The 13,304-nt window shown below is 47.3% G+C and overlaps 1 protein-coding gene across 1 annotated transcript in view; it reads right to left on the bottom strand.

Moving 5' to 3' along the window:
- Positions 1–2,107: 2,107 nt before the first annotated feature.
- The window catches only part of LOC146192238 (lactosylceramide 4-alpha-galactosyltransferase-like), a 17,066-nt gene continuing 5,869 nt past the window's right edge, over positions 2,108–13,304 (bottom strand). The window contains exons 3-4 of the mRNA XM_084600438.1: positions 8,088–8,319; positions 2,108–2,512 (exon numbers count right to left, since the gene is read on the bottom strand). Coding sequence (XP_084456564.1) covers positions 2,108–2,512; positions 8,088–8,319 — 637 coding nt within the window. The remainder of the gene's footprint in view (positions 2,513–8,087; positions 8,320–13,304) is intronic.

The following is a 13,304-nucleotide window of genomic DNA, read 5'->3' as shown; positions in this document are numbered from 1 at the left end:
ACCCACTGCAGGGCGAAGGCCTCTCCCATATTTCTCCAATTAAACCGGTTCTGTGCTAGCTGCATCCACTTGACCCCTGCGAACTTCTTAACCTCATCCGCCCACCTAACTTTCTGCCGCCCCTTGCTACGCTTTCCTTCCTTTGGAATCTAGTTTGTTACCCTAAGCGACCATCGGTTATACTCTCTTCGCACTACATGTCCTGCCCATGTCCATTTCTTCTTCTTAATTTCCGCTAGAATGTCGGTAACTTGAGTTATTTCTCTGACCCACTCTGCACGCTTCCTATCTCTTAATAATACCCCTACCATTTTTTCGTTCCATAGCCCTCCTAGTACTCGTGCCCAAATCGTGATCAGCACGTTTTTGACATCTAGACCTTCAGCTGCATGACAATTCTTCGGGATGGGTACCCAGAACCTATTACTTGGATAGGGGTGTACCCAGGGCACCATTCTCGGACTCATATTGTTCAACTTGGCCATGACACGCGTAACCGAGAATCTGGAACCCGGCACAATCGCGAGATTCGCTATATATGCCGATGATATTACTGTCTGGACTAAGGCCGCGGATTACGTAGACAAATATTCTATGCAGACTGAACTTCAGGCGGCTCTTCTTTGTCTTGGAGATACTCTAACCAAAATGGGCCTAGAGCTCGCTCCGCATAAAACAGAACTGATTAGTATCGATGAAAAACACAAAACGAACCCACGTATGCAGATCCATCTTCACATCAGAGGCAACGCCATCATTTCCTCAAATGGGCAAATCTGCACCCTTGTCCTGACCATCGCGAGCTGCAACTGTCCCTAAAAGTGGGTTCATCAGCTACAGCGCTGGCCAGCTCTACTCCACACTATTCGTCGCCTGTACAACGAGTACGGCGGTGTGAGGCAGCATGGCTGCCTTGAGCTGGACCAAGCAGCTGCGGTAGGAAAAATCCTCTATGGCATACCCGTACTGCAAATGCTGAACACTGATCTCGCTAAGGTCGAACGCCTTCATCGCGCAACACTACGCACTACTATACCGGTCTACATAAGCATACTCCTATAGCTGAACTTGAGAGTTTAGCCGTTATTCACCCTCTATGTATCTCTCCCCCTTGGGAGATGCGAGTGGTTCATCGCGGACCTATAAACGGCGATTTTGTCATTCCTCGGGAGCTCCTCGCCCAAGGTCAAATTGCAGAATAACGCGACCTTGAATATAGTAGTAGAGTCCACGCTCTAAAGCCACTGTCACGCAATTCAACAGTAGACACCATACAACAATTCAATTCAACAGGAGACACCAGGGTGATCTTTGGTCTACACGTGTTAAAAGCTTTCGGCCATTCCGCAGAATCTCAGTGTTAGACGTAGGCGCTCGCGCATAAAACTATACGTGATTTTCACGACAGAATGGTGGCTATCAGTTTGGGGGACCCACATGGAGGGTATTCGACTGGGAAACAAGGCTACAGTGCTAATATTCTAGAGCACTATAACAAGGCCACACCGCAGGCGTCGGAGTTGTCCCGATCCTGTTTAATATCGCCATGCTTAGTCTGCCCGCAAAACTAGACGAGATCTCGGGGTAAACCATAGATTATACGCTTGTGACCTGACTCTGTGGATGTGCAGGGGCAGTAACGGTCAAATTGAACAGATACTCAACTGAGCAATCGATGTTATAGAAAGATGCTTAGAACTGATGGGGCTCAGATGTTCGACCGAGAAATTGGAAGCGCTTGTTCTCGCGCTAATGCGATCGCCCCATATCGGGGGCGTATAAAGCAGGATGGATCTTATAACCCGGAAATAATACTGAGGGTCAACGGTAATTTTATACCTAAGCTGGCAAGCATTCGATTTCTGGGATTACGAATCCAGGCTAACTACAGCAACTCGGAAACAATACAGATGCTAGACGCTAGTACCAGCCAAACTTGTAGACTCCTGAAGCGGATCGCAAACAAACATGAGGGCATGAAAGAAGCTATCTGAGTTTTCCAAGAAACCGCTTGTTGGACCAAGTTTTCAAATCATGCGGAGGGGATGCGTGTAAAATATAACACGAATATATTGATCATTGTGCGCAGAGCGTTGCGTCTGCTTGTTCAAAACTCGATTCCATCCCTCTCCACGAGGCGATAGATCCGAGGGCAGTGATGCCTTGCTTCACTCTCCAGCGGTGAGGCATCCGCAGCGCGGGCGGAGTGCATCGGGAAACGTCCTGCGCGCACGGCGTAGCTGCGATGCGCGGCCTGTAGGATAGCGTCTGGGGCGGGTCCAGGATGGTGCGTGCCATTGAGCGCTTCGACGGCGAAGAAGGCCTCGCGCGGCAGCACGGTGACACGTGAGCGGCCGTCGGCGCAGCGCAGTTCTCGCGCGGGTGCGAATTCGGCCGACTCGTGGCGGCTGCACACGTAGTGGTCTCGCAGGGTCCGCGTGATGGCTCCGGATGTTGAGGAAAACAGAAGTCGAGAGTCTTGGTACTGGCGTGCCATCTCCTCCATGCATAGCTGCAGACAACGGATGGTGTTGCGATAAGTGGGCGCCTATACAAATGCGACCTATGCGAAGTCTGTGAGGTAGAATGTAAAGGCGCATTGAAACGGTGTCCACCGAGGGTAAATAGAGATGACGGTACTGATAGGGAATCGCTTATCGTCTACCGTAAAAAATTTGGATCCAGCATGTGCAGTACCAGCGCAGAAATTAAAACCAAATAGAGATGACGGTACTGATAGATAGGGAATCGCTTATCGTCTACCGTAAAAAATTTGGATCCAGCATGTGTAGTACCAGCGCAGGAATTAAAACCAGCAAAAGGACGCAAAGAGAGGTTATGTGTACCAGCCTGCAATGTCGACGAATAAAATCAGCCTTTATGTTTTAACTCTCCACTAGTACACCAAGCTTGGAAAGCAAAAAGAACAAAAAAGAAAAACACACAGACCGATACCGCACTCCGCCCAAGTATGCGCCACCAAGCCAATTCGGCTCAGTTGTGCAGTTTATTTCGGCCGCTGTTCGCCCGTCAGGGCTTGACAGCCGAGGAGTGAGGGAAAGCAATTCCGACGACTATTTTTTTTTATTGAATAATTTAAGTGCCCACAAACAGTAGTTCTATCTGAACAGTGGTGCACGCTGACACATGAAACATACATGTGTCAAGCGTAGGTCAGCTTACACACTCTACACATATGTCAAAATAGTAGGTACTACATGGGGAGATGCGTAGGTGAGCTGGTTTCACCGCCAGGGAGGAGAAATAATAATAATAATAAAAAAAAGGCTGAAGAGGCTAGCACAAGAGAGAGGCTAGCTTGCACACTGTAGAACTATTTTTCATAAAAATGTCCACAGCGGTTTGTTCACACATGGCAGGCATATTAAACATGTGCTGAATGCGCATCATTCGGCATATACTGTTTGCACCGGCTATGTAGAATGGTTGACTACTTCGGGCGTTCGTTCTGGGCCCATTAAAATAAACCGCGGTTGTCAGCTTGGGACAATCAAATACATCATGCAAACATCTCTGCAAGAAGATAGTGTCACGTAACTCGCGTCATGTAGAGACTGAAACAAGCCTTAGAGAGGACAATAGGCGGTTGTAGTCAGAGTAGTATTGCCGACCTAAGCGTCGATCATGAAGAATCCTATAAAGCGCTTGTTTTGCAAGTTCAACTGCGGCATACTGCGTGATTATCAAAGCGTTCCAAGACTACGCTGTAAAAAATCAATCTTGACAAGACAAGCGATTTGTACAGGAGCAAAAGGCAGTCTTTCGACCTGAAATTCCATGTAGCACGTGTAATGATGCCTAAAGACCTGAAACTCGAGCATGTTACGTTGTTAACCTGGGCGTTAAATGTCAGCTGGGAATTACACCCAAGTCGCGCACATCAACACAACATACAAGATCTACACTGTAGTTATACAATATTGACTTCTTCCTTCCACCTTTCCTCTTGCTGCGACCCTTGAGGCGACGGAGTTTAAAAAGCTAGCAAGGTTGTCTCGACACAAGGCCTAGGAAAAAAGTCACGCTGTTCAGCGTTAATTTGTATTTTCTTAGATAAAAGAAAACATTGATGTGCAATACACGTTCGAAAATTTTCGTTGGGCATGATAGTAACGAGATAGGTCTGTAGCTGCTGACATCATTCCTGGCACCTTTTTTGTGTACTGGTACTATCATGGATAATTTTCAGCAAGACGGATAGTTATCGTGCGTAAAGACAGATTAAAAACGTGGGCCAGGACAGGTGTGAGTAAATTAGCATAACACTGAATGATTTCATAAGGAAAAAAGGCTCATTTTCTGCGGTTTATATTCGTGTCAGCACTGCTTGGAGCCATTAGGGGAAGGGGGACACGGGAAAGTAGGCTGCCGCACGCGCCAAGCAAACCACTCTCGCTTATGACCAAACTAATGACAGCCACTTGCAGGTGACATCACACGTGCTTTAGGGCGTTCAGAGGCCGAATTCGCTCGAAAGACCGGCGCCGGTGGTCACCACGAGGCGCGGGAATGGCAATATCAGAAACTGATATGACTTGCAAATGATCGACTCGCTTGTGAGCGCTTGTACTTGGCATGTACACTGAGTGAAATTTTCTCTACACAGTGTAACCATTAGATAAGAACTTTCTGAAACCCTTTCTGCGTCACTTAGAGGAAAGCGTATTTCTTCAGAGACGAACTGCCTGTATCCGCTTAATAAAGTCAACTTTTCAACAGCCAACCTAATGATCTCTCTTAAAACTAGAACGCGGTTACGTGGTGGAATAGCGGCACTCCATAGCGTCGTCAAAGTGTGCTATATCAGTCCCAGTTTCTTGTGGTCTGCAATTCAGAGCCCGTTTCCGACTCGGGCCTTATGTTGCCGATAGACCGGCATTGAAAAGGAATTGGGTTCTTGTGCCCCGTCCCTCGACTAGCTGAGAGCACAATTGTAATAATGAAGGCATGAATGTCAGGAAATTCTTATTGGATTGTAGGTTTATGTGAAAGTTCTTAAATGTAAAATTTAACCTTACACAATTATTATATAAATATACGTCTGCCATATGGATGCACGAAGTTATCTGTGCAGTTTTGTGCCAGAACAATATGGAGGCCAGCAAGGTTGTTTCTTGATCTAGTTGATAGAGTCTGTTCATTTTGGTGAAGCCTAAAGCGCAGAAAGAACAAGGACGTGAGGGAGATACTGAGCACAGAGATATATTTCCTGTGGCTCCCTCACGCCCTGGTCCTTGCGGTTTAGGCTTCGACAAAATGAACATGGAGGGCCCCGGGATCCAGTATTGCTCTTGCCGAATCGAGAAAATAACTTTTCTTTGTTGTCCTTGAAGCCACACTTTCGTCTTGGCAGAGACGCTCTCCCTCTTGAGGGCTCTTAAATGACTACAATGCATTAAAAACTTTTAGTGTACGTCTTCCATGGGTAGAAGTGCTTTGCTGTCAGTTACGATAGCAATTAATCTTCTCTCGCAGAGGATGTTTTCGCCTCACATTTGGGAACCAGCAAGACCCAGAAAGCTAGGTAAAAGAAACGGCAAAGCAGAAGCTTCGAAGAAAGAAACGTGATGCTTAAACTGAAGTTTAAACATAACACAAGCTTGAACCCAAAAACGCAAAACATGGCATAGCGTTAGCCTGCACAAGAAATACATGAAAACAAAAAAATGCCGAGGCGCATTATAGAAGCAGCAAAGCCAGTATCCCTGTTGTGTTATCGCTGGGATCCCATACGTCGACCCAGAAGCAAAAGCGGCAGTTGCTGGCTCAATATTACCAGTGCATTCCAGTAGCCAGTGCTGGTGCATGCAATGTGGTAGCAATGGTGGTGGTAAAGACATAAAGCTCCTGACTTAATCACCATTTTTATAAACACCAATGCTCCACAGAAGCATTGTAAATAGAGGCGCTGTCTTAGCAAAACCCCAGTAGAAACCAACTGCTCGGCAGAGGCGTTCTTCGAACTGTCTTGTGCATGGCTCGGCATCCCAACCCTACACCCACTCCCAGTTTATACAAGGGCTTGACTACCACGCGCTAACGCCCGTCCGGCAGTACATATTGAGCTCTCGAGACCCTGCTGTGCTCTGCTGCTCCATTTCGTGCTGCGGACCTTAGATTGTTTCTTTGGCCCAGAGTAAATACCATTTATGCTATATAGAATGAGGGCGTGAACTCATTGGGTTGAGACCATGACTCGCAAGGCCATGGTCGCTTTGCGATATGGCAAATTAGCGCTGCCGACTTCTACGGGAGATGTATATACGGCGTGGCTTGAAGCTCCCTACGCGTTATATTGGATAGACTCCGAATGCCCCTTTGTTGCCAATCCTCGCCACTGCACATCAGATTAAGTTCGATTCTGCCCAAGGTAGTCTCATTGGGGAGGTTTATTTCAGGTAAAAATAAAATTATAAGGAGGTGTCCCTTGTTAAATAATAAGAATTTCACTTGTAGGTCAATACAGGTGGAAATATACCGATTCGGGTTATCCTAAACTACCTACATGACTAACGGCGCCAGCATTTGCGTAGCGGGAAACTAACGAAAAACGGACAATTATAATGATAATATCGAGTTCTGAATAGAGTTATAAAGCTTTAAAAAGTTCCTAACGAAAATAAGCATGCATGGGAAGTTTTATTCATCAGTGATCAAAATTCAGAATGGCCACACTATGTTTACGACCTAGTATGTCATTACGGAGTAGTACAATACATCACGACCATGTTTCGTTGCCATAATTAAGGACGGGCTTTTAGCAAAAGGCGGAGACGTGTAGCCCTTATCAAAGAAGGCGGATAAAAGCTTCCACTACACTGATAAAATTTCCGTCGCTTGACTTGAAAACTATCGTGACAGCGAAAAGTAATGAAGCAGCCGTACCTGTGGGCAGAGCAGGCTAGCAGCTTAGAAGCGGCACTGCGCTCTCCGCTTTGACCTTTATTCCTCCCTGGCTAAGAGCGTTAACTGGATGGCGTACGCCACCGCTCCTGCTCTCCTTTCGTGGATGATACCTAGTGGGTATCATGTGCAGCGTGTGATGTTTCGCGTTTGGAGCTGAGTGAAGGCGGAGGCTTAAGTCAGCCATTTAACACTCGTAGCCGAGGAGAAATAAGGTTCAAGTCGGAGAGCGCGGCGCCGTTTCTGGACTTCCAACCGGCTGCTCTTTTATTTTAAATTTTTTTAAGCGAAAGTTTCACTACGCCATGTATCAGCCAAGGTCAACCAGGCAGGCCGCTTGAACTTCAACGAGCCAGAGGTCATATGTGGCTAGCTTAATCCTGGTACCACCGGTATACCGTTGTTTGACCTTTGACGGCAGATACATCACGCGTGTTCAATCTTGTAGTTGACAGCGTTCTCGCCTGCATAGTCTCTGCGATTTAATCGCTGCAAAATTAGTCTGCAAATGTCTAAACCTAGCCTAACCAGAAAAAAAAAAACACCTAGGAAAACGACCCTTTCGCTCGCCTAACTAAAGATAACAAGATTAAACCTCAATCATTTTTTCCGGCAACGGCGGTGCAATTGTGTTTTGTTTCCTATTCATTCGTGTAGTGGAAACAGTGATTGTGTGCCATTCCTCCTGGACCATATTTGGCCATAAATAGGCGTGGCAACCTTCCACAACTGCGAACCACACCACCGAGTTATTCCCGACTTTGAAATTGAAAAACAATTGATATCGCTACTTTTAAGTGCAGTTGAATACCTGGTTGTAGCTATAGGTGCCCACTCAAATTATTTGAAATTAAGAAGTTTTTGCCAGCTTACGGCTAACCCGAATAATTTGTTTTCTGACAACCGCCAACAACAGAGACATTGTGCCGCAAATATTACTGTCGGACTTTGCTGACACATGTGAACTTATGTCGCCGAGATTTCAGTCGTTAGCCACGAAGCTTTGAAAGATGACGGCATAAGGTTTTTGGTCAGAACGAAATAAATCCGAGTGAAAGCAAGAAGTTAGCTGCGGACATGAATGCCATTAGTAGCCTGGGAGGGCCAGTGCAACTCTGTGCTGATGAGAGACGCTGCTGGTATTCCTCGTGCGCCTTGCATACCTCCATCAGCGGGTGTCCCTTGTCAAAGACGAGGACGGCTGCACTGACGTGTGCCGGGTCGGGCTCTTTGGCGCCGTACTCTCCGAGGCAGTTCCGTAGACCACCCAGTGGCTTCTTGACGACGACGTCGGGGTCGGCGTAGACACCGCCGTGCTTCCACAACAACGCGAAACGAACAGCTTCGCTGAGGCGCTCGGGAAGGCGCCCTCCGGGGCTCTGGGTGCGCCAGTACCTGCGCACGATGGCCTTGCCATGGTCAAGTGGCCGGGACAATGAACTGCGGTCGGACTGTACGCCCAAATATGATGAACGGATCAAAATTCCGTCGTTAACAAGGACTTCGGCGTACTTGAAATTTCAACCCTACTGAACTTTCCACATGATATATGTGCCCCACAGTTGCATATGTTTTCCGGTTGAGAACCTGGACAGCATATGAAACTTGCGTAATGGGTATGAACTATAAGGACTACGCATGACCATATGGAAATTATATGAAAAGTATGGAGAAAAGATGTATAACATATGAAGACGACGTAGAAAACAGTAGTAAGCGGGATCGTATTCCGATCTTGGCGGCCGCTTTTCGATGCAGGCGGAAAGCTAGGCGTCTGTGTGCTGTGCGATGTCAGTGCGCGCTAAAGAACCCCAGGTTGACGAAATTTCCAGAGCTCTCCACTATGGCGTCTCTCATAGCCTGAGTCGCTTCGGGACGTTAAACGCCACGAACCAAAACAAAGAGCAGGATTTTAATATATTTTTTCTAGTATATGGGCTTCACATTCCTATAAATTCATACAATCGGTTCAGGGAAAAGCATATAACTTTCAGTGCAACTTATGAACTTATGCTGAAGTCTGATGTTCGACGACATCTCTGCTGATAGCTATGCAGCTTCGTGCAAAAAAATAAAAAATGAACTGGACCCCAATAAAATGTTCTTCCTAAGATGGTAAAGACATTTTTTGATAAAAACAGTGTTTTGTGATCTTGTTTTCCTTTTTATACGAAAATTCTAGTTATGCCTACATGAGTAGGGAAGCAGAGGGAAAAAGAGCGTGCGTAGATAATCGAATGAACACGGGCTCCAATGGCTAGTTATACGAATTCAAGCGACCTGACCATAGCTGCATCACTATAAAATGCAGAACTTGCAGGATCATTAGTTCTGTGACGATGAAACGTGTCGAGAACGTTGAGCGCTACGACAGGTAAACACACTGAGAACATATTTATCGCGCACTAATTGTAACAACAAAGAAGTTTATGCACCTCAAGTGTCGTAAAACAAGCCATTTTTGAGTACGCAGAGGATAAAGCGTGGAAAAGGAGGCACTATAAACCTATTCTTATTCCTCTTCTCAAATTGGGCACCAATGCTGCGGCTTTAAAAAAAGTCGCAAAAGGTGGTGACAAAGTTCTCAAAGCCCGCTGACCTTGATGAATCTTTCTTCTGACGGCCCAGTGACCCTAAAGATTTTCCCCATATTTAATGTATGTGTTCCTCATAAGTAGGATACAGGATCGCAGCGTTGGTCAGGCATTTAGGAACTGTCACAAAGCATCGTAGATAAGATGGAAAATGGGAAAATTTGGGAACATTTTCTAGATAAGAAGAGCATTTGTACCACTGCCACATGAGGCTTTTAAGGGGGTCGTCTATCATGCGTTCTAAAGTTAACAAATTCGTAGCAGAGGGCGAATAGCGTGCCGTTAAAAATCCGATATTTTTCGATCCCGAAGCGCAGCTCCGAAGAAAAAAAAACTAAAACCCCTGCTGTGAGTTGATAACATCGATGAAGAGGATAAATTTGTTTTTGTCTGTAATGTCTTGAAAGCTTAGTTACGTAGAAAAAGCGCATTAACGTTTTTTTGACTAGGAACTGCAGATGCCCAGGTGCTCTGCGTTGGCTGGGTCACTTTAAGCGCAAACTTGTAGCTGATATATTCAATGATTATGACGCTCGTTTGCTCAAGTGAGATAAGGGCGCTAGCGCAAAAGGTTATGAGCGCCGGTGTCAGCAGGTTCGTAACGGCTGTTGCGCATAAAAAGAAGGTTGTTGTTGGTCAAACGCAGCTTAGAGATGGCGATAAGTTGAGCTCGTTGCGTAGGCGTCAAGTTAGTGAAGATGGCGGGGTATCAAATATCGATAGAAGTGTAAGTGTATGGGCACGTGTTGATAGCTGTTGTTTGTGGGGTTTAAAGCCCCAAGGCGATTCAGGCTATGGAGCAACGCAGTAATAGAGGGCTACGGAAATTTCGACCACCTGGGGTTCTTTAGCGTGCGCTGACATCGCACAGCATACGGGTACCTTGCTTTTCGCCTACATAGAAAGCAGCCGTCGGTGATGTAAACATTATTGACCATGAGAAATGCAGGTGGGGGCAAAGCCCTCCTCATGGCCTATGGGAGGGGCCCGCGGAATTGGTCTTCGCTTACAAATGATGGGCCAGCTTCTGAAGGGCCAGTCTGTAAGTGGCACTGGTGATTGTGGGTCTCTGATCGTGTAGCGATTAGCTTGACATGAGCTGTTCCCAGTAAGCGAGTGTCACCTCTGGAGAGGGAGGATGTGGGTATGTAGATCAGGTGTGTCGTACATGAAGGAAATCGGCAGGTTTGCCGCATAGTCGGAAGGCGGCGGAGAAAAGGCCGGGGAAGTGTCCGTGCATGACTATTGGGTATGGGAGTGTACGAGTTTGTAGCCGCCGCCAGAAAGTTGATTGCATGTTAGATGGCAGTGGGTGAGGAGGTGCGCATATCTGTCTATTGGAGCTGTAGTATTCAAGATTGTATCTGAAGTTGAGCCGAAACTCCCCATCGATGGAGGCGACGGGGTGCCCTTCCGGCCGGAGGGTAAGATCTCAAGCGAGGGGGAGCATCTTCGTTTCCGGGTAGTCCCGTATGGGCTGGCGCAAAGATGAGTCCTTAGGTATACGGTAGTTACGTTTCTGGTTGGGGTCAAGCGCTGGCTTGGCGAGAGATGCGTCCAGAGCTAAAATTTAGGATGGCTGTTTGAGAGTCAGATATAATTTTGGTGGCGCCCGAGGAAGAGATGCCTAGAGCGATAGCCGCCTCCTCAGCCGTGGCTATAGATGAGGTGTAAATGGTTCCTGCTGTGACAGAGCAGCCGTCGCTGCGAGCAGCCAGCATCGCTGCCTGTGGGCCTGATGTATATAGCGAGGCATCAGTGTATACAACATTGGGATTCTCTCCATACAGTCTGTGCAGTGACAAGGCCCGGACCTTCCTGCGTTTTTCTTCGCAACTGCGGCCGGGATTCGATCCCGCCACAGAAGTCCAGCGCCCTAACCACTGTACCGCCACGGAGCAGGGCAGGTGTAGTAGCGTTTAAAAGGATTGTTGCAGGGTGATTGACGAGGTGTGAGCATCGGTGGAATCAAGGAGTTGCACATTTCCAAGCGATCGTCTTCGGATAATGTAGCAGGACCAGAAAACGATTGAAACGATAAAGAAGCACTCAAGCTACGAACTGTGACCACGCATAAGGTAGCGAACTGATTTCCGACCAGCGCAGATGTACGTAAAGTACATCTGCGTCAGAAATAGCAGCGCAGGAAGGTGCAAATACTTGAGGAGAATGACGGAAATCTGTATCCTCTGCAACGACTACACTAGCTGCAGGCGCATGCGATACGTCCAAGAAAGTGGCAGTCAGTAATGACAATAAAAGCTAAGCATGAGCGCAGCCGATATTAGCGTGATGTATGAGGTCGTGTGAGGTCGCCACAAAGTATGTCATGAGAACAATGAACAAGGGCGATAAACGCGACTATGTGATGAATGTCTGAGGCAAAGAAATGGTCGGTGCAGTGACACTAATGGATGAATGTTTGAAGCGTTTGTGGAGCAGAGGGCAATGACAGAAAAAGCCTTTGCTGCCTTTTTGAGACTGATGCAGATGTGGAAATTGTTGCGCCAGTGTCAAAAAATTCGACGGCGATGCCTCCAGTAGACACAGCAACAATGACAGGCAGGAAGTCTGTAATTGGTCAGTCAGAGGCTAGCCATACCGGCTGTAGTCTGAATAGCTTAATTGTGTGAGGCCATGTAGTTGGGACGTCGTGAAATAGCTTAATCATAGCGACATCACATGATGGTCAACGGTGTTCGCTTCTATTCTCTTTACCCGTCAATATGGAAGGAGATGCCTCAGCTGGCAGTTCATTCCGACTTGATCATGTCATCTGGTCTCGTGACGTCCCACCACCTATCGACTAATCGGTGCCCTCCCTTGTCACTTGTCAACTACCACCTGACAAATGCATGCTCTTGATTTTATGACACTGCGAGCCTCAAATGGGGGTGTTAGGGTCTCTCTGGTTGCTATGACAACTACTAATGATTTCATTCAGATAGATAACGTCAGGGAACAGCTTAGCCCATCAGAGTTATGAAGCACACAATTCCGATGCTCGGCTTGGATGCTCCTGTGAGTGTGCTTATAAGCACGCTAAAACTTGGCGCAGTTCTTGCCTCTGGAACTGCGGCCTATCTTCGGTGGTGACTCATTGGAGGACGAAAACCCCGGCGATTAGATGGCGTGTGATGTGGGTGTATAGGTCGTGACGAGAAGAGAGTCTTGGTTGACCCTCGTGTAACGTAGGCAGGGAAGACGACGGAAGATGGGAGGCCTGCTCCCGCGTGTAATTCTCGGGGCGTGGCCCATTACTGCGGCATCACCGGGCAAAGTGACCGGTGGCTCCGCAAGCTTAGCTTATAGGGCGGTTGACTGCCATGCAGCTTGGTATGAGAGACTTTAGCCAGGGGTGGGAAACACGGCGGTGAGCAGGAGGTACACGTTTTTGGGTCTAGAGGAGATAGCATATGAGGTATCTAGATCATAGTGATGTCTGTAATGAGGATAGGTGTGTCAAAGGAGCAGTTACGGCTCTTGCGCAGTAGGTGGCAGAATCTCAACAACCTGCGCTTTTACGGTGCTCTGTAGTTTGGAACTGAGTGCCGGCGTAGTTGATAGAAGGGCGATTTCCTCGTGGAGACATTCCTGCATAAGCCAACGATGTGATTGATGGTTTTGCACATCAGGTAGACATGAACAGCTAGAGGGCGACTTCCTCGTGGACAATGGAGCACTTGCTCTTGTGGCTGATGGTCCAGCAGAACATCAAGTTGGCGAGAACAGCTGGAATTGCTGCATTTGTTGAAGTGACTAGTGGCCCAGAGCAACATAAGGTTG

Source organism: Amblyomma maculatum, chromosome 4, assembly GCF_055883805.1.
Source record: "Amblyomma maculatum isolate TAMU_Amacu chromosome 4, ASM5588380v1, whole genome shotgun sequence".
In the NCBI taxonomy this organism is placed as follows: Eukaryota; Metazoa; Arthropoda; class Arachnida; order Ixodida; family Ixodidae; genus Amblyomma; species Amblyomma maculatum.
Note: the sequence above shows the minus strand (reverse complement) of the source record. Positions and strands in the feature narration are given on the sequence as shown.